Genomic DNA, 18,963 nt, shown 5'->3' with positions numbered 1-18,963 from the left:
GGTTCTTAAATACTGCCAAGTAAAAAATGAAATATGATTACTACTTAATCTTGAAAATGTAAGAATTAATGTGGCTTGCTCACTGAATAAAGTTTTTCCACAAGACATGCTAAGACAGTTACGGTCAAAATAATGTTTCATTTTCATATAATGTTCTGGAATTAATTTTTCTATTAGCATTTATTAAACAGTTTTTTAAAATGTGTGTTTCCTTCAAACAATAGCATTAAATGGGTCCTCTTGACTCAGCTTCTAAATTATTGAACCACATATACTGCTATAAATACCTGATTCTAGACAAGGTTCAAAAACCATTAACAAGAGATCTTTAGTTTAGACTTCATAGTAAATTATTACCATTCTCTAGATTTACACAACTGAGATAACTCTAGAAAGACATTCAAGAGACCCTTTTCACCAAAGTACAAATGTGAAACAATGATGAATTTAGGGCTTTTGAGCTCCTCCGTTCACATGAATCTTCATGTCAAAAGGCTACATATTTCTTCTGAACCAGTATCATGTACTTAGTAATATAAATTTTTTTGGAGGACCAGTTTCCTTTTCTGTACTGAGAATGACTTTTAAGGGGATACTTACAGTTATCTTCCACATCTTTTTTACTGTCCTCTTCTGCAGGGAACACTTGGTTTATGAGAGCCAAAAATGTCTAACAAAGAAAACAAGAGTTCATTACACTAGAGGTATATAAATAGTAAGAAAAACAAAGAAGTTTAATTGCATACACTGCAATAATGGCAACAACATGTTCCTCATTAAAATATAATACATGATCCTACTATTAAATGTTTCTGACCCAAAAACAGTATAAATTTACTCATGACAATGAAATCAATAATGAAAAATCAGTTTAAAAAACCCTATGCTCTAATATCTATAGTAGGACAAAATAAAAGTATATTAATATTGCACTTATATGGTATACTATTAACAACTTCTTTAAGAATAAAAATTTTAATGTATATATATGTAGCAATTTTGTTTTTAAAAAGAAAAAAGTAACACTCAATCAGATATACCAACAGAATGATTACTATTTAATTAATGATATTTGAATAAAACATTAGATACAAATTCTTAAATATACAAGTGCTACATGTGCTACAAATATAAACAGTATCCAGAATTATTTGGTCCATAAAAGTATAGGTATGCATGAATAGTTTGTATTTGTTATATCACTTAAATATTTACATAAAATCCTAAAATTAGGATAGTATCTTGTAAGAGAAATTATTTCAAATTACATCTAAAAAGAATATTTTATTCATGCCATTCTAATAGTAATCTATAAATTTATACTTCTCAAGAAATTATAATTATTTTTGTGGTTGAAGTTTACATTGGTAGCAAATAAAATTCTAAGGAAAAAAATTGTTCAATTATTGTAAAATATTTGTAAGTTTGTATATATATGTGTGTGTATGTGTGCACACACACAAGTATAAAACAAGATCACTAATATATTTTACAGAGTTAATTCAGGCTGCTGGCTAATAGCTCAATTCAGTCATACCCAAATTAGAAAACTGTTATGCTCTAAATACTCTGTAAATTAATAATTTGGAATCCAGTACATTGTTCTTAATGTTATAAATGTGAAAAGATTTAGAGAATAGATCACAATATTGAAACTACTAAAAAAAACTAACTCATAACATACATTAAGTATATTAATGGTAATATAAAACAACTCACAAATTATAATAATGATCCTACAGGAAAAATGCATTCTGAAATAACATTGCTAACATCATAGTCTTATGTGCCCACTTTCACAGCCATGGCAATGGGGGTCAGGTCCCCAGACTCTAGGTGTTGCTTCAATCCTGTTAGGAGCCATGTGAAATAAAAGAAGTATCAGGTGGAGGAGAGGTGAAGGGCGACCTTCCCAAAATGGGAAGGTTAGAAGGGCTAAAAGACTAGTAAGGAGTCCTAAAAGATAGTTTCTTGCCTGGCCCTGGCCGGTTGGCTCAGTGGTGGAGCATTGGCCTGGTGTGCAGAAGTCCCGGGTTCGATTCCCGGCCAGGGCACACAGGAGAGGCGCCCATCTGCTTCTCCACACCTCCCCCTCTCCTTCCTCTCTGTCTCTCTCTTCCCCTCCCGCAGCCAAGGCTCCATTGGAGCAAGGTTGGCCCAGGCGCTGAGGATGGCTCCATGGCCTCCGCCTCAGGCGCTAGAATGGCCCTGATTGCAGCAGAGCACGGCCCCAGCTGGGCAGAGCATCGCCCCCTGGTGGGCGTGCCAGGTGGATCCTGGTTGGGTGCATGCGGGAGTCTGTCTGACTGTCTCCCCGTTTCCAACTTTGGGAAAATACAAAAAAAAAAAGATACCCCCCCAAAAAAAGATAGTTTCTTGCCCTCCTCCACCCTTCAAATTATCAGCAGCCCCAATCTTCTCCCCTTTTCCACCTGCTCAATGAGAAACAGACAATCTGCATAAGGCAACTGTTTTCTCTTAGAAGAGCTCTTATCAAAAGAAGATCATGTAACAACTCATACCACTCCTTGAAGGAAGGACAAGTCAGGTAGATCAGTTTGCTGATACTGTTGAACAAAGAAGAGGGAATGATTTAACTTTAGTAAGGGAACATATCTTTGATGATAGCAATGGCTTTTAAAGGCCTTCCAATATGACCCTCAATAAGAAGTAGGTTTCACATTCCATTAGGTATGTGTAGTATGTGTGTGTATTTTACATGTCAGCAAGTATGTGTATGGTATGCATATGTGTGCATTCAAATGAAAGAATTGGTCAAATGAAACATTCTCCATATGATGTATTGATATTTTCTAATGCCTTTCATTCTGTCTTGAACCTCTAAATTGATTGTATGTTCTATATGTGCATGAGACTGGCCTTCAGGCTAAAGCCCTAAATATATGGATGGCATTTAAGGATTGATATTTTTTCCCCTATTTTGCTGGTCTTATCTTTTATCAATCAATAGTTGCCCTCTCAGACTCTTACCATAATACTTATTCTTATGTATTTTTTTCTCTTTCTCTTCTGTTCTTCCCATCCATAGTGTTTATCAAGCCCCTACCATGAACTAGGTGATGTCGGGTGCTTTGTGTTGCCGTTCACAGTACTCTTCTTGCCTGGAATGCCACTCTCCACAGCCCTTTGCTTAGCAAATACTTATTTCTCAAGACTAATTGAGGTCCCTGCCTTTTATGAAAGTTTTCCACAAATACCAGAGCCTTCTCTTTTCCTCCATGCAATAGAATTTACTCTTGGTTACTCCATCACTTTATGCATTTAATTCCTTAATATTTAAAAGCTGATGATCTCCAGACCATGAATTATCTAGGCCAGTGGTCGGCAAACTCATTAGTCAACAGAGCCAAATATCAACAGTACAACAATTGAAATTTCTTTTGAGAGCCAAATTTTTAAAACTTAAACTATATAGGTAGGTACATTGTTATTAACTTAATTAGGGTACTTCTAAACTGGCCTTTGCTAAACACTCAAGGGGCCAAAAGCCGCATGTGGCTTGCGAGCCAGGGTTTGCCGACCAAGGATCTAGGCTAGGGGTCCCCAAACTTTTTACACAGGGGGCCAGTTCACTGTCCCTCAGATCGTTGGAGGGCCAGACTATAAAAAAAAACTATGAATAAATCCCTATGCACACTGCACATATCTTATTTTAAAGTAAAAAAACAAAATGGGAACAAATACAATATTTAAATAAAGAATAAGTAAATTTAAATCAACAAACTGACCAGTATTTTGATGGGAACTATGCTTCTCTCACTGACCACCAATGAAAGAGGTGCCCCTTCGAGAAGTGCGGTGGGGGCCGGATAAATGGCCTCAGAGGGCCGCATGTGGCCCACAGGCCGTAGTTTGGGGACCCCTGATCTAGGCTAAAGATTGTATCCCAGCAGAGCCCAAGCTCTACCTTGATCAGGTGTCCCTAATTCAACTTCCCCACACAGTGGGACACTCCTGCTTATCAGCAGGACTGGCAGCTTCTTCCAGACTACTTTTGAGGCGGCTATGAGGATTCTACTTATCAGTGTCGACACCAACTGCCACCGGAGGAAAAGACACATCCGACACACAAGTTAATTACAAGAATCACACAGGCAGTTATTACAAGAATCACACAGGCAGTTTATTACTCAAAAATCTTTTTGGCGTCCCTGGGTACAGCTGAAGGGGGCTCAACAGCATGCTCCTCTCAGCTGTCTTTGGTCAGAGGGGCGTGGAGACAGTCCACCTTAACATTGGAGTCTGGGCAACTACCGCAGGGGGCGGGGGGGGGGGGGCTTAGCTTTAGTACCTTTTCTGGCCAACACCTTCTAACAGGTGTCAATCCATAGGATTATTACCTCAAATCAACTTTTTGGGAGTTCCTTGAAGGGAGCCCTTTTTATGTTAATCTACTTAAATTTTACATCAAGCCACTTTTAAGATGTTCCTAGGGAAGCCCCCTGTCTACACCAACCCACAGAGTTATGACATCAAGCCACTTCTTATCTATATGTAACTTCACACACACTGAGCCCTGCGTGAAAGGCAGAGACTGTTTATCATATCTGTACACACTATATTGATTCCTATCCAGACGACATAACTTTAATTCCTTAATTGCTTTTAATATTATATCCTAATTATTTTTATATATCTTCCATATTTTTCTATATTTCTCTATATTTAATTACTATAACCTTATATTACTGCAACAGATTGCTTCTCTTGTGGATCCTTTTAACCATACAGGGGGAAATTAAGATTAAAAGCAATTACCAAGAATTTGTTAACCCTCAAAAAATGCTTGTGAAAAGAAGCTTCAACTTTAGTTTATAGAATTATCTACAGATCCACATTTACATCTTAAGTGTTCTTATTAGTTCTATGTGTGCACCTGATTGATATTCGTAAGGCATAGGGAAAGCACATAAAATATTTAAAATGTAAAAAAGGCATATACCCATAAATAAAATTTCTTCTATGCTTGAAGTGAACTGTTGTCCCCAATGGAGATAACAGAATTATACCTAAAAACACAACAAACTTAGCATATATACTTTTCACTTCATTTCAGCTTTCTGAATTACTGTCCTTACAAAATATGTTAAAGAAAAAATGAAAAGAAGACTTTGAAGGATAATAAAAGGCTCACTAAATTTCTGTCACCCCAAAATAAGCTACTTTGATATTATTTTGAGTTAAAGGCATTGAGAAATAGCATGCACAAGAAGGGCACTCTGACCCTTCCTTTTATTCTGAGAGCAGGACATGTAACTCCGTGTGAAAGGTGTCCTCCCTGTAGCAGAGGGGAAGGCAGACACTCTTACCACCAGAGCAGGGAAGTGAGGCCAGGGAATCCGTGCAGACAAACTGTCGTACTGACCCTCATCCTCCTGAGCACCTCTCCACAATGCACTGCCCCTCCCCCAAGCCCTTTCGTCTTATCAATTCTTCACAAGTTGTTTTTTGTCTAAAAAGTATAAAAGCTTTCTGCTCTGGGCACTTCTTCAGTTCTTCATTCCCTTATGAAGGCTCCCAAGTGCATGTGAAAATTTAATAAAAATTATGTTTTTTAACTGTAAATCTACTTATGTCAATTTAATTCTTGGGCCCAGCCAGAGACCCAAATTAATAGAGGAAAATTCTTCCTCCCCTATAAATTCAAACAAATAAAAAGAAATGAACTTTTTTTTTAATGTGTACTGCATTGTAAGTACAAATAGGTACTTGTTAATAAGAGAAAAAACTTAGAAACAGTTTGTTTTTTATTTCCTGAGGGTATCTTTAACTGGCCTCTTCTAACATGCTACATTATATATTACGCATTCAGGTCCCTGGGTTGTCTACAGTAACAGCATAGTTTTCTCTATAGAAAGTTTCATAAGTGATCCACCTTGTTTTTCTTCCTCTCTCTTTTTTTTTTTTTTTTTTTTTTTGTGAGAGGAGGAGAGAGAGTGAGATAGACTCCCACAGGCAGCCTAACCAACATCTATCTAGCAACCCTGTCTGGGGACAAAGCTCGAGTACCGGGCTATTTTTAGTGCCTAAAGCTGACAAGCTCAGACCAAATAACTGGGAAGGGAAGAAGAGAAGGGGGATAAGGAGGGAGTAGAAGCAAATGGTCGTTTCTCTTTTGTGCCCTGACTGGGAATCAAACCCGGACAACTACATGACAGGCCGACACTCTATCCATTGACTGAGCCACCAGTCAGGGCCACCATCTTGTTTCTCTAAGGTTCACAAAAGGGTGGCAGTCATATGGCATTAGTTATGTCAGCAGAATATAAATTATTTATGAACATTCACAGAGTCCAAAGAAAACAAATGACATCAACAAATTTATTTAGTCAGAAGACCTACTTAACAGAAATATTAATTAAATGGAAAATTGTAAGAATCTCACATAAAAAGAGACTCTACAGACCCCAAAAAGAGTGAAAGAGACCCCTGGTCATTTGATCTCCCAACTCTCACTTTGTAATACTGTCTGATCTATGTCTAAGCATAAAAGGAAACAGATAACATGTATACAAAATTAAAGTATGCTTTCATGTTTCAAAAACTGTCACTATAGCCTGACCAGGTGGTGGTGGTACAGTGGATTGAGCATTGACCTGGAACACTGAGGAACCAAGTTCAAAACCCCAAGGTCGCCAGCTTGAGTGTGGGCTCACCAGTTTGATTGTGGGGTCATCAGCTTTAGCGTGGGATCATAGACATGACCCCATGGTCACTCGCTGGCTTGAGCCCAAGTTCACTGGCTCAGCAGAGAACCCCACCCCTACCCCCACCCCCACCCCCACCCCCACCCCCATCAAGGCACATATAAGCAATCAATGAACAACTAAGGAGACTAAGATGCCACAACGAAGAATTGATACTTATCATCTCTCGCTTTCCTGTCTGTCTGTCCCTATCTGACCCTCTCTCTGTCTCTCTCTTTGTCACAAAAAAACTTAAATATCTCTATTTATTAGAAATAAATTTATTCCAAGTCCATGTTAATATATTTAATAAAAAGCTTAAAAGAATTGCCTAGGAGCTAAAGCAAAAAGCAAAATTTGATAAATAATCCCATTCACTTTTCATATTTTTGATTTGTAACATGTTGCATATATTACCTATACTTTTAATTTATTTTTTTATTATTATTTTTTTTTACAGAGACAGAGAGTCAGAGAGAGGGATAGATAGTTACCTATAATTTTTAGATTTGGGTCCAGGACCCCTTACCAATAGCTTCAACTAGCCAGGTTGAGCTTCAGGTGACCCAGGCTAGAGCAGTTCCCCTGACTTTCCTGACTGGTATCTAACCCCTGTCCCACCCTGGGGCATACTGACAGTCAACCTCCATCACTTATCTAAACATTCTTGACTTAGAGCCACTCTACCTCCCCCACTGTTTAAACTGCCACAGTTAACAAAAATGTTCTCCCTGCAGTGAGAAATACAGTGGGTCCTTGGGTTATAACAGTCATGTTCCAAGTTTACAATGCTCCCTCCCATAAAAACCTTTAAAAAAATTAAAATGTGAGTGTTTTGGCTTATGCAGTTAGCATTGTATTTACAGACTAGCCTGGAATAATTCTTTAAGAGGGTAGAAAGGCCTGCAACAGATCCTGTGCCCTCTACATCAACTGCTTCTCGAGATGAAACACCTGTAGTACAGGTAGAATCACCTCCAGCATCTCCTGCATGTTTCTTAGGCAATCCTGATTCACCTGACCCAGTGTCTCCAGCACCTTCTGCAGGTTCTCCTGCCTCTCCAGCTTCCTCCTCTCAATAGGTCACTCTCCCCCACCTAGCAAGGTCCCTTCCAGTGTGCAAGCCAACCACAGGAATAAAGGTAAGGGATATTTTTTTTACACTCATTTTTGTCTTTTTTTTCCTGTTACTTATGTCCTTTTCCTTTTTCTGTGGCTTAGTTGTGTTTTTATGTTCTAGATTATGATTTTACAACTGTGTTAGGATAGGTAAGTGACTTAGGCTAGGGTGCATTTTGACTTACACCAAAATTCAGGTTATGTCTCAGCCTATCTGTTCAAAATGCATAAATAAACTTCTTATAAAATTCACCAGGCCTTGTATGTCTCTCCTTTGGCAATCGAACATTATTAATAACTTCATAATTATGTATAAAGAATAGTGTTATATTTTATCATGCTATCTTCTTTTCTTCAAAATGTGATAATAAAAGGCTCCCTCACTTTCTGTCTGATTTTACCATAGGGTCCTATTTTCCCCCAAGGGTAAGTACTTCTGATTTAATTAAATAACTCATTAGAAAACTACGATTCACTTACCAGAAAATTGCTTTCCACTATTACACTGTGCTAGTAATATCTACTTCATTGATAAGGGAAATGTCTGCATAAAAAGAAATTAAATTTCGAAATCTTTCTGAGATACTCACCTTGCCTTTCTGGTTCAAGGGTTCAATGGTTAAGCTGTCAGGGCCAATGTCCACAATGTTGCCCATCTGAAACCCATCTGTAGGGTGCGGTGCCCAAACGGGCTTCCCATCTTCCATTTTCGAAGACAGCTAGCCACTATATCCTGTTTCAAAGGAACAAATAAAGCAACATGAATAACTTTGGAAATAAAAAAACAAATAACCTATCTTTTTCAAAAATTAACATGTAAACTGCAATTTCTAGAAACACATGTCTACCCCTCCCACAGGTAATCCCCCCTCTCCCGTCCTGTTGCAACCTGCCCAGCTCTTATCCACCTTCAGATAAGGACCAAGCAGAGGCGGCTCTACCACAGGTAACATCTGCGTTGCTACTGCCTTCCTTCAGTAGAGTACTTACACGCTGAGTAGTACAGAAAGAGAGAACAATGGTCTCAGCTTTTACCTACTGTCCCAGCATGATTTATAACAGCACTCCCTTTTCTGGATTGCACAAAAAATTAAACAGTCATTCTAGGAACAAATGTTACTGTGTTGAGTTAGCTCAGAGATGGACAGTAAGTCATTTCAGACCTGAAGGGATAAATCTGAGAGATTACTTCCTCTGGAAACTTTCCCTGACCATCTGAGACTACAGAGACACCTCACCCAAGTGACCCCTGTAACGTCTTCACAGAACCACTCAGCATACTGTTTTTGTTGTTTTCTTATTTTTTTACTGAGACAGAACTTATACAAAGTATATACAAATCCTAAGTACACAAAAGTTGATGAGTTCTGACAAATGAATATAACCATTTAACCGACACCCAATCAAAATACAGAACATTTCTATCACCCTAGAAATTCCCTCATGCTGCCTTCTGGTCAATCCCTACTCCTCACAGACACCTGCTGGTCTGTGTCAGGGCCAATATCCACAATATCCACTAATCTATCATCACAGATTAGTCTCTGCCATTCATTAAACTTTATCTAAATGAAATCATAGAGGATATATGCTTTTGTGTTTTGCTTCTTTCTTTCAAAAGAATGTTTGTGATATTCAGCCATGTTGTTATATGTACTAGCCTACTGAATGACTGTGCAATTGTTTAACTGTTGTCCTATATTGATGAACATTTGGATTGTTTGTGATTTCTGCCTATAATGTATTCTGATCTAATTTTTCAAGTGTTCCCAGACAGCTTCTTCCATGTTTGGCATTCTCAGACTGCATATTTACAATTCTGTCTTTTGAGAGTACCTGAAAGGATCAATTACATGTAAAATATTTAATTTCACCTAGCTTGAATTCTGTAAGGCTGATGTAGTGAATCAGCTACTGAGTAATACCATATGTTCTAGTTTTAGCATGTCAATGGGAATTTACTTTTCATTACTTATCTATACTTAAAAAGTCATGCATGTGCCATAACTTTCCTCTTATGTAACATAATCAAATCTGAGATTTCCCATTTTGATGTTCTAGGTTCTGGTCTTCCATGAAAGTCAAGGGTGATCCTGGCCAGTTGGCTCAATGGATAGAGCACCCGTCCAGCTATGGACATCCCAGGTTCAATTCCCAGTCAGGGCACATAAGAGAAGCAACCACCTGCTTCTCTTCTCCTCGTACTCCTCCTCTCTCCCTCTTGTCCTTGAAGGAAAAACGACTTGTTTTACCTCATGTTCCTTTCTTCAACCATTCCCCTACCCTCTTCATCTGGCAGTGAGTTCCCAGCCCCCATCATCCAGTCATCCGGTTTCCTCTGACCATTCCCCAACCCCCTCATCCAGTTAAGGATATCCCCTTCACTCACTTCCCCCTTACCACGACCATCTGAACTAGCCAATCAAGGAAGACTAAGGTTGTGTGGTCAACATCCCTGCCAATGGGGAAACATCCAGCTCAGGGCCTGCACTAGAGATACAAACAAAACCCGCCCTCTGCCCGCGCTCTTGCTGGCTAGCTTTCACTAGTGGCAGCACGTCCTTCTGCAGAAGTTATTAAATTGCCTTGCCGAGGTATTTTGTCTCCATGAGTCTTGCTTAATTCCACCTCTAATACCCTCCCGCAGCCAGTGGCTCAACTGGTTTAAGCATTGGCCTGGGCGCTGAGGATAGCTCGGCTGGTCTGAGTGTGTCAGCCTCAGGTGCTGAGGATAGCTTGATTTGAGCATGGACCCCAGATGGGGCTGCCAGATAGATCCCAGTGGAGGTACATGTGGGAGTCTGTCTTACTATATCCCCTCCTCTCACTTAAAAAAAAAAAGTCAGTCAAGGGTGTTTGGTATATAATTCAATCAGAAAGCTGCTAACCAGTGGTGGGATTCAGCAGCTTAACACTGGTTCATCAGACCAATACCTAATTTTTTGTTGAGTTCGGTGAACCAGTTGTTAAAATGAAACTTGTAATCAGGGTTCTCTCTAAAGTGAGAGTCTACGCAGCCACCCAATGTGGAAATCACAAATTTACATTCCTTACTCTTTTTTAATGTTCATCTGCACAATAGTATATTCTAAGCACCTGTAGAGATGTTCATTCGCCCATAGGTGAAAAAAAAATTGCAAATGAGGACAATGAGCAATATGGAAATATCTTTTTTTTTTTTTTTTACAGAGACAGAGAGTCAGAGAGAGGGATAGATAGGGACAAACAGGAACGCAGAGAGATGAGAAGCATCAATCATTAGTTTTTTGTTGTGACACCTTAGTTGTTCATAGATTACTTTCTCATATGTGCCTTGACCGTTGGCCTTCAGCAGACAGAGTAACCCCTTGCTCAAGCCAGCGACCTTGGGTCCAAGCTGGTGGGCTTTTGCTCAAACCAGATGAGCCCGTGCTCAAGCTGGAGACCTCTGAGTCTCGAACGTGGGTCCTCTGCATCCCAGTCCGACACTCTATTCATTGCGCCACCACCTGGTCAGCTAGAAATATCTTAAATAACAGTTTTATTGTTCTTTGTCAGGTATTATTTAATATTTTTTATTAATATTTTAAAACTCATAACAATGTAGTTCTGTGTACCTCTTTTATTCTTATTTAGGTATTAAATGCATAAAATAATAAACTACCATTCAGTACGTATATCTTTTTTATACTTAAAACAGTCATTAGGGCAGAGAGCCGGTTGTTAAATTATCTGAATCCCACCACTGGTGCTAACTATTGGTATCTCTGCAGTATGCTTGTTGGTCAGTGTCTTCTCTGCCAGGGCTACATCTGCGATTTACATTCCCCATGCAGCAAATGCTATCAGGTTTAAATGTAATTCCAAGTTAAAAAATTAAATGAGGATTCTCTACAGAAGTGAATCTGTAAACACTGCTTCAGACTTATATTACCACACCTACACACTTTCCCGGGATAATCATATCTAGTCCCATGGCTTTAAATATCTCCTAATATGAGTAATGCCCCAATATTTTCCTCCAACCCAGACCACCACTGAGTTTCCACATGTTTACTGCCTCCTGGATGCCTCCTCACGCATATAACTAATAGCTGTAAAAACTGCTATTATTATATTACTCTGTTCACCACCCCAGCCTGTTCTTTCTTGTATCAGTAAAGGCACCAACCATACTCAGCTCAAATCAAACCTGGAGACATCCTCTATTCTTCCAGCTCCTTCCAAATCCATATCCCCACTACCCCCCAAACCTGTTGGCATTATCTCCAACAGGTATCTTAAATCCACCCACCCCACTCTCTTCTGCCATCCCAGTCAAAGCAAAGAAGGCCTTTACCAGGATTTCTATAACTTAGCTGCCTACTTCTACACTTACCAACCTGCACAAATCACCAGAAATCCTACTGAAGGGTAAATCTAACTATGGCATTCCTGTTCCATCAGGGCAGTCCTCTCAGTGTCCCCAAGGCCAGCAGAGAGCAGGCAACTCAACAGCCACTGAGTGCATGAATAAACTGTTCACAGTTTGGGAAGAGTAAAAGGAGATGGTAGACTAGAAAGAGTTGAAAGGTCTTAAAACCTACGCTTGAAACTAAGCTCTACCACTGTCTGACTATTTCTTTTGTTTGTTTGTTTTTTGGGTTTTTTTTTTAATTTTTTTATTTTTTAGAGAGGAGAGGGAGAGAAAGAGAGAGAGACAGAGACAAGAGACAGAGAGAGAGGAGAGAGAGACAGAGAGAAGGGGGGGAGAAGCAGGAAGCATCAACTCCCATATGTGCCTTGACCAGGCAAGCCCAGGGTTTCAAATCAGCGACCTCAGCATTTCCAGATCGACACTTTATCCACTGCGCCACCACAGGTCAGGCTGTTTGTTTTTTAAGTGAAAGAGACAGAGACAGACAGAGGGACAGACAGGAAAGGAGAGCATCAATTCTTTATCGCGGCAGCTTAGTTGTTCCTTGATTGCTTTCTCATACGTGCCTTAACCATAGGGCTCTAGCTGAGTCAGTGACCCTTGCTCAAGCCAGTGACCTTGGACTCAAGCCAGCAACCCCATGCTCAAGCTAGTGAGCCCACGCTCAAGCTGGCGACCTTGGGGTTTTGAAACTGGGTCCTCTGTGTCTCAGGCTGATGCTCTATCCACTGCACCACCATCTGGTCAGGCTTTAAGCAAGTTACTTAATCTCTCTGATCATTATCTTTATCCTAACCGATATGTGATAATATTACCTACCTTAAAGAACCGCTATGAGAATTAAGTGACATAAATTGAGATCACCATTTTAATGACACCCAATAGATACTAGTCATACCTCTACCCCTTACCTTCCCCCATATCACTTGTTTGAAGCTATCAGTAAAGTTCAAGAAAATGGTTTTATAATATTCTAAATACAAATGGAAATTACAGAATAGTCATGAGGGATCATTTAGAAATAATTAAGTATCTGGAGAAGAAAAGAAATCACAGCAAGCAAAGCCCCCAAAGTCTAAAAAACATGACTATTCAAATTGTTCACCCATTTTGAACCATTTACTGCAGCTTCCCAGTTAAGATAACATTTAAAGGTACACATCTACTGCTCTCCTTCAAATCCTAAATCATTTTAAGGAATTCCTTAAAAAAACATCTGTCCACAATGATGGGGAAAACCAAAGATGAGGCAACAACATTTTAGAAGCTGGGAAGCAAATGGTTAAGAGGCAATTAACAGCAAACTTGAGAGCTTAATCTCCAGGAATAGGGAAAGAAAGAAAACAGCCCAAATTAGACCTCTGAGTCTCAAAAGACATCAGAACCATAGTACGAAGATACTTCTAGAACCAAGGGTGAAAAGAGGGACTCTCATATAAGGAAGACCAGGTGAAAGCTATTTGAAAAAGAGATTTCATAACACCAACTACACAAACACTACATATGGCTAAGCAAAGGACCCCCCATTCCCATACTACCCCAAGAGAAGAAGTTATTCCCTGGAGAAAATAAAGGGTCTCTGGAATGTAAAACACCAGAAACAACTAAGGGCATGCATGCAAAAATTGCCATATGCTGACAAAAACTCTCTCCTTGAGCACCTTTCGTTAGGCCTCAACGAGGCCTTCCATGTCTGCCCTGTATTTGTTGGGTCTAGATAACCCAGTTTAGAGAAATCCCCCTAGCCTTGCTCTCTAATCAAGTTATTCATCTCCTACCTTTGACACCCATTAAGCAAGAATCCCCTAACCCTTGCTCTTTCCTCTTAATTATTTTTTATCCACTGACCCACCTAATTCTGCTCACTGGTTATAAATCTCCAACTATCTTTGCTATATTTGCATTGAGTGTGATCGATTTCTCTCTCTTTCCTATTATAACCCTGGTTACAGACTAATTATATAAATATGTATCTGCTATGGATTGAATTGTCACACACACACACACACACACACACACTCCAGAAATTCACATGTTGACGCCCTAACCCCCGATGCGACTGTATTTGGAGATAGGGCTTTCAGTAGATAATTAAGGTCAAATGATGTCATAAAAGATCCTAATCCGGCCCTGGCCAGTTGGCTCAGCGGTAGAGCGTCGGCCTGGCGTGCGGGGGACCTGGGTTCGATTCCCGGCCAGGGCACATAGGAGAAGCACCCATTTGCTTCTCCACCTCCCCCCCTTCCTCTCTGTCTCTCTCTTCCCCTCCCGCAGCCAGGGCTCCATTGGAGCAAAGATGACCCAGGCGCTGGGGATGGCTCCTTGGCCACTGCCCCAGGCGCTAGAGTGGCTCTGGTCGCGGCAGAGCATCGCCCTCTGGTGGGCAGAGCGTCGCCCCTGGTGGGCGTGCCAGGTGGATCCCGGTCGGGCACATGCGGGAGTCTGTCTGACTGTCTCTCCCCGTTTCCAGCTTCAGAAGAAAAATAAATAAATGAAAAAGGGGAGAGAGGAGAAAGCTTTTTTTTTTTTTAATTTATTCATCTTAGAGGAGAGAGAGAGACAGGAGGGAGCAAGAAGCATCAACTCCCATATGTGCCTTGACCAGGCAAGCCCAGGGCTTTGAACAGGCGACCTCAGCATTCCAGGTCAACGTTTTATCCACTGAGCCACCACAGGTCAGGCGAGAGGAGAAAGCTTTGAAACAGCCAAAGAAAAAATTTGCCTGTACTGAAAGGAATGATTTTTAGAGTCTAGCCAAAATACCCCTTAAGTCTTCAATACAATAACTGGAAAAAAGACACAAAACAAGACACCATGTCAAATATCAGAATACCAGAAATAAAGAGATGATACACATTTCCTAAAAAATGAGAGGGAAAAAAAGAAGGAAGAAAAACCACAGGTCATAGCCAAAGAATCATGAATCAAGATGGCTTCGGCAACATCGAAAGTAGGAAGTCAACACAATGCCTTTCAAATTCTGAAGGAAAATGATTTCCAACTTAGAACTCTGTACTTAGGGAAACTACCAGCCCAAACTGGAGCAGTATGACCCCAGAGACAGCATATTCAGTTAAGAGTATTAGAAACTGAGCATTAGCTAGAAGTAATTTACAGTTGGTCTGAAAGAGCTGGAATAAGATACCAAAGAGAATAGGAAAAAGTATTAAACAGGAAAGCAGCCTTAAGACTGCCTTCCCCAGTCATCCATTGTGCTAGCTTATTTATTTATCCACGCATTATGTGGTACATACAGTAGTCGGATTCAAATAATTTAACAACCAGTTCTCAGCCTTAATGAGCATTTCAAGTATAAAAAAATGGTATACCGAAAGGTAGTTTATTATTTCATGCATTTAATAACTAAATAAGAATAAAAAGAGGTACACAAAACTTTCTTATAAGTTTTAAAATATTAATAAAAATATATTAAATAATACCTGACAAAAAAGCAATAAAACTGTTATTTAAGATATTTCCATATTGCTTCTTGATTGGTATCCACATGTGCAATTCTTTTCACTTATGGATGGAATGAACATCACTACGGGTGTTTAGAATACGCTGTTGTGCAGATAAACGTTAAAGAGTAAAGAATATATATTTGTTATTCTTATATTGGGTAAGCTGACCAGGCACCCACCATAGAGAGAACCCTGATTACAAGTGCCATTTTAACAACTGGTTCACCAAACTCAACAAAAAATTAGGTATCAGTTCTGCCAAATGAGTGTAAACTGGCTGAATCCCACCACTGGGTACATCCTACTACGTGCAGCAGATATAACCATGGGCAAAAAAAGATACAGTCGAGCCTCACAGATCTTTATAATAGGAAAACACTCACTTGGACTACAGCAATGAGCAAAACTGGCAAAAATCCCTGCCCTCCAGGATCTTAAATTCTCACTGGGAGTAAGGGAGTGGTGCAGATGTATCAAATTCCCTTTCTAAAGACTAATCTTTCATCTGGCCAGACCTTAGCCTTGCTCATCTAAAGAATGTTATAAGTACCCTTGGGACACACCAGCTATAAACTGGTGACTTCTCTCATCTGCATCAGTATATCCTGCAGGCTATTAGCTTCCCCAGTGTCCAGATGCTGTGAGAAAACTGGGCACCAGGTAACAGCTGGCTGTTGCTGACGTGTTTTGCGTGTACATTGTACAATCTTTCACTGAGCATTTCAAGTCAGTGAAAGAACTTATTTAAGCATTTCAGGTCAGGTAAGAACTTATTTGTGCACCAAAATACTCAAAAACATCTCAGCAGCATTCCCTTCAGTCACTTAAGTTATCTTTTAATATGCTTTCCTAGAAAATATTTCCAAGTTAATCTTGCTCAGCCATTGTACAGTATATGGGAATCACTGAATTGCTATCATGCTGCATTATGCATTCATTAAACATTAGAATTAAAATTTATTGTGAATATCTTGGTTATATCAGCAATGAATACTTATTAATAATGGGGAGAAAATACTTATCACTAAGTCCAAACTCATGAAAAAATAAAAAATAAAACAGGAAAACATCTCAGGGGTTGGGAGAAAGGTATAAAGCGAGACAAATATAAAGTGACAGAGGATGATTTGACTTTGGGTGATGGGTATACAACATACCAACTGACTGTCCAAATGATGTGGAGATGTTTATCCAAAATCTATGTACTCTTGTTGATCAATGTCACCCTGTTAAATTGAATTTTCTAAATAAAAAAAAATTTAAATAAAAAAAATCTCAAGATACCAAGATCTAGAAACTACCTCAATTTAATTAAGAAATAATTTTAATATTCATTCATTTATTATTCAGTGAATATTGATTAAGCACCTACTATGTGCTGGCCACTGTTTTAGGCTTAGATATTGATCAGAAAATACAGAGCTCTAATGTCTGTATGCATTTTGAAGACATCAAAAAAGAAAAATGTCTAGGCCAGCTATCACACTCTTTCTGATCTTAACAGTTACAGGTCCAGGTGTTCACAGCCATGGTCCTGAAGACTGACCTTTTTTAAAAAAACAAAGGTTATAGTATTGTACTTTCAAATATACCCTTAGAAAGCCCAATGAATTGATTGATGTTTAAAACTAGGTTCATTACTACTTAATTCTCAGAAATAACCTCAGAACACCAAGCCTAACTTCAACATAACTGGTATGGTTAAGATTAACTTGCTGGCCCTGGCCGGTTGGCTCAGCGGTAGAGCGTCGGCCTGGCGTGCGGGGGACCTGGGTTCGATTCCCAACCAGGGCACACAGGAGAAGCGCCCATTTGCTTCTCCACCCCCACACCCTCCTTCCTCTCTGTCTCTCTCTTCCCCTCCTGCAGCCGAGGCTCCATTGGAGCAAAGATGGCCCGGGCGCTGGGAATGGCTCCTTGGCCTCTGCCCCAGGCGCTAGAGTGGCTCTGGTCACGGCAGAGCGACACCCCGGAGGGGCAGAGCATTGCCCCCTGGTGGGCGTGCCGGGTGGATCCTGGTCGGGCGCATGCGGGAGTCTGTCTGACTGTCTCTCCCCATTTCCAGCTTCAGAAAAACACAAAAAAGATTAACTTGATAACAAACAAGATTAAAAATAAAAGTAAATATTTTATTAGTAAGTTTATTATAGTTAATAAATATTAAAAATATATTATAAGATGATTTGAAAAGTGATACTATCAGGAAATTACTCCAAATATATACAATCTGATTTGTGAGAATTGGTTATATAATTTTGTTAGATTTCTCAGAGAAATCATTGTATTAACTTCTCCATAAACTATAACCACAAAACAGATATAAATTTACACATATTCAATTATATATGTGGACAATCTATACTAAAATAGCCTTGTCAATATATAGTTATTCTAGAGAAAGCCCTCTGTTCTTCAAACTCTAAACATACAACTGTACCTCAGAAGCTCAAATTTTCTTTTACACATGTTATAATGCCAGAATATGGTAGTACTCTATTACCCCAGGTGATTTAAATTTCCCATAAATGGTGACTAATTTGTTGTCCAATGATTATATCCAGAACTTATCTAATTTTTTAAAAATTACTTAAATTTGTTGGTCTTTCAAAAAAGGAGTGTGTAGCCTGACCTGTGGTGGCGCAGTGGATAAAGCATCAACCTGGAAATGCTGAGGTCGCCGGTTCGAAACCCTGGGCTTGCCTGGTCAAGGCACATATGGGAGTCAATGCTTCCAGCTCCTCCCCCCCTTCTCTGTCTCTGTCTTTCTCTCTCCTCTCTAAAATGAATAAATTAAAAAAAATTTTTTTTTTAAAAAGGTGTAAAGACAATGTAGATTTGGATTAAAGTCTATTCTCTACCAACAAACAATGCTGCTCTCCCAATAAGTGGTTAATAAAAAGAGCAATCAAGTCTGACCAGGTGGTGGCACAATGAATAGAGTGTCAACCTGGGATGCAGAGGACTCAGGTTCAAAACTCGAAGTCACTGGCTTGAGCACAGGCTCACCAGCTTGAACACATGGTCACCGGCTTGAGCACAGGGTTGCTGGCTTGAGTGTAGGATCACAAACATGACCTTGAAGCCCAAGGTCGCTGGTTTGGGTGAGGGGTCACTGGCTCACCTGGAACCCCTCCACCTGACGTCAAGGCACATATGAGAAAGTAAGCAATGAACAACTAAAGTACCACAAAGAAGAATTGATGCTTCTCATCTCTCTCCCTTCCTGTTTGTCTGTCTCTCTCTCTCTTTAAAAAAAAAAAAAAAAAAAAAGCTATCA

The 18,963-nt window shown here is 39.6% G+C and overlaps 1 protein-coding gene across 6 annotated transcripts in view; it reads right to left on the bottom strand.

Annotated features, from left to right (window-relative positions):
- MYO6 (myosin VI) overlaps positions 1–18,963 on the bottom strand; it is a 185,358-nt gene that overhangs the window by 100,439 nt on the left and 65,956 nt on the right. For all 6 annotated transcript variants that reach the window (XM_066253755.1, XM_066253769.1, XM_066253778.1 and 3 more), the window contains exons 2-3: positions 8,417–8,559; positions 601–670 (exon numbers count right to left, since the gene is read on the bottom strand). In XM_066253755.1, coding sequence (XP_066109852.1) covers positions 601–670; positions 8,417–8,533 — 187 coding nt within the window. In that variant the 5' untranslated portion in view covers positions 8,534–8,559. The remainder of the gene's footprint in view (positions 1–600; positions 671–8,416; positions 8,560–18,963) is intronic.

This window comes from Saccopteryx bilineata, chromosome 1 (genome assembly GCF_036850765.1).
Source record: "Saccopteryx bilineata isolate mSacBil1 chromosome 1, mSacBil1_pri_phased_curated, whole genome shotgun sequence".
Classification (NCBI taxonomy): Eukaryota; Metazoa; Chordata; class Mammalia; order Chiroptera; family Emballonuridae; genus Saccopteryx; species Saccopteryx bilineata.
The sequence above is the reverse complement of the archived record's forward strand: the minus strand, read 5'-3'. Positions and strand labels throughout refer to the sequence as shown.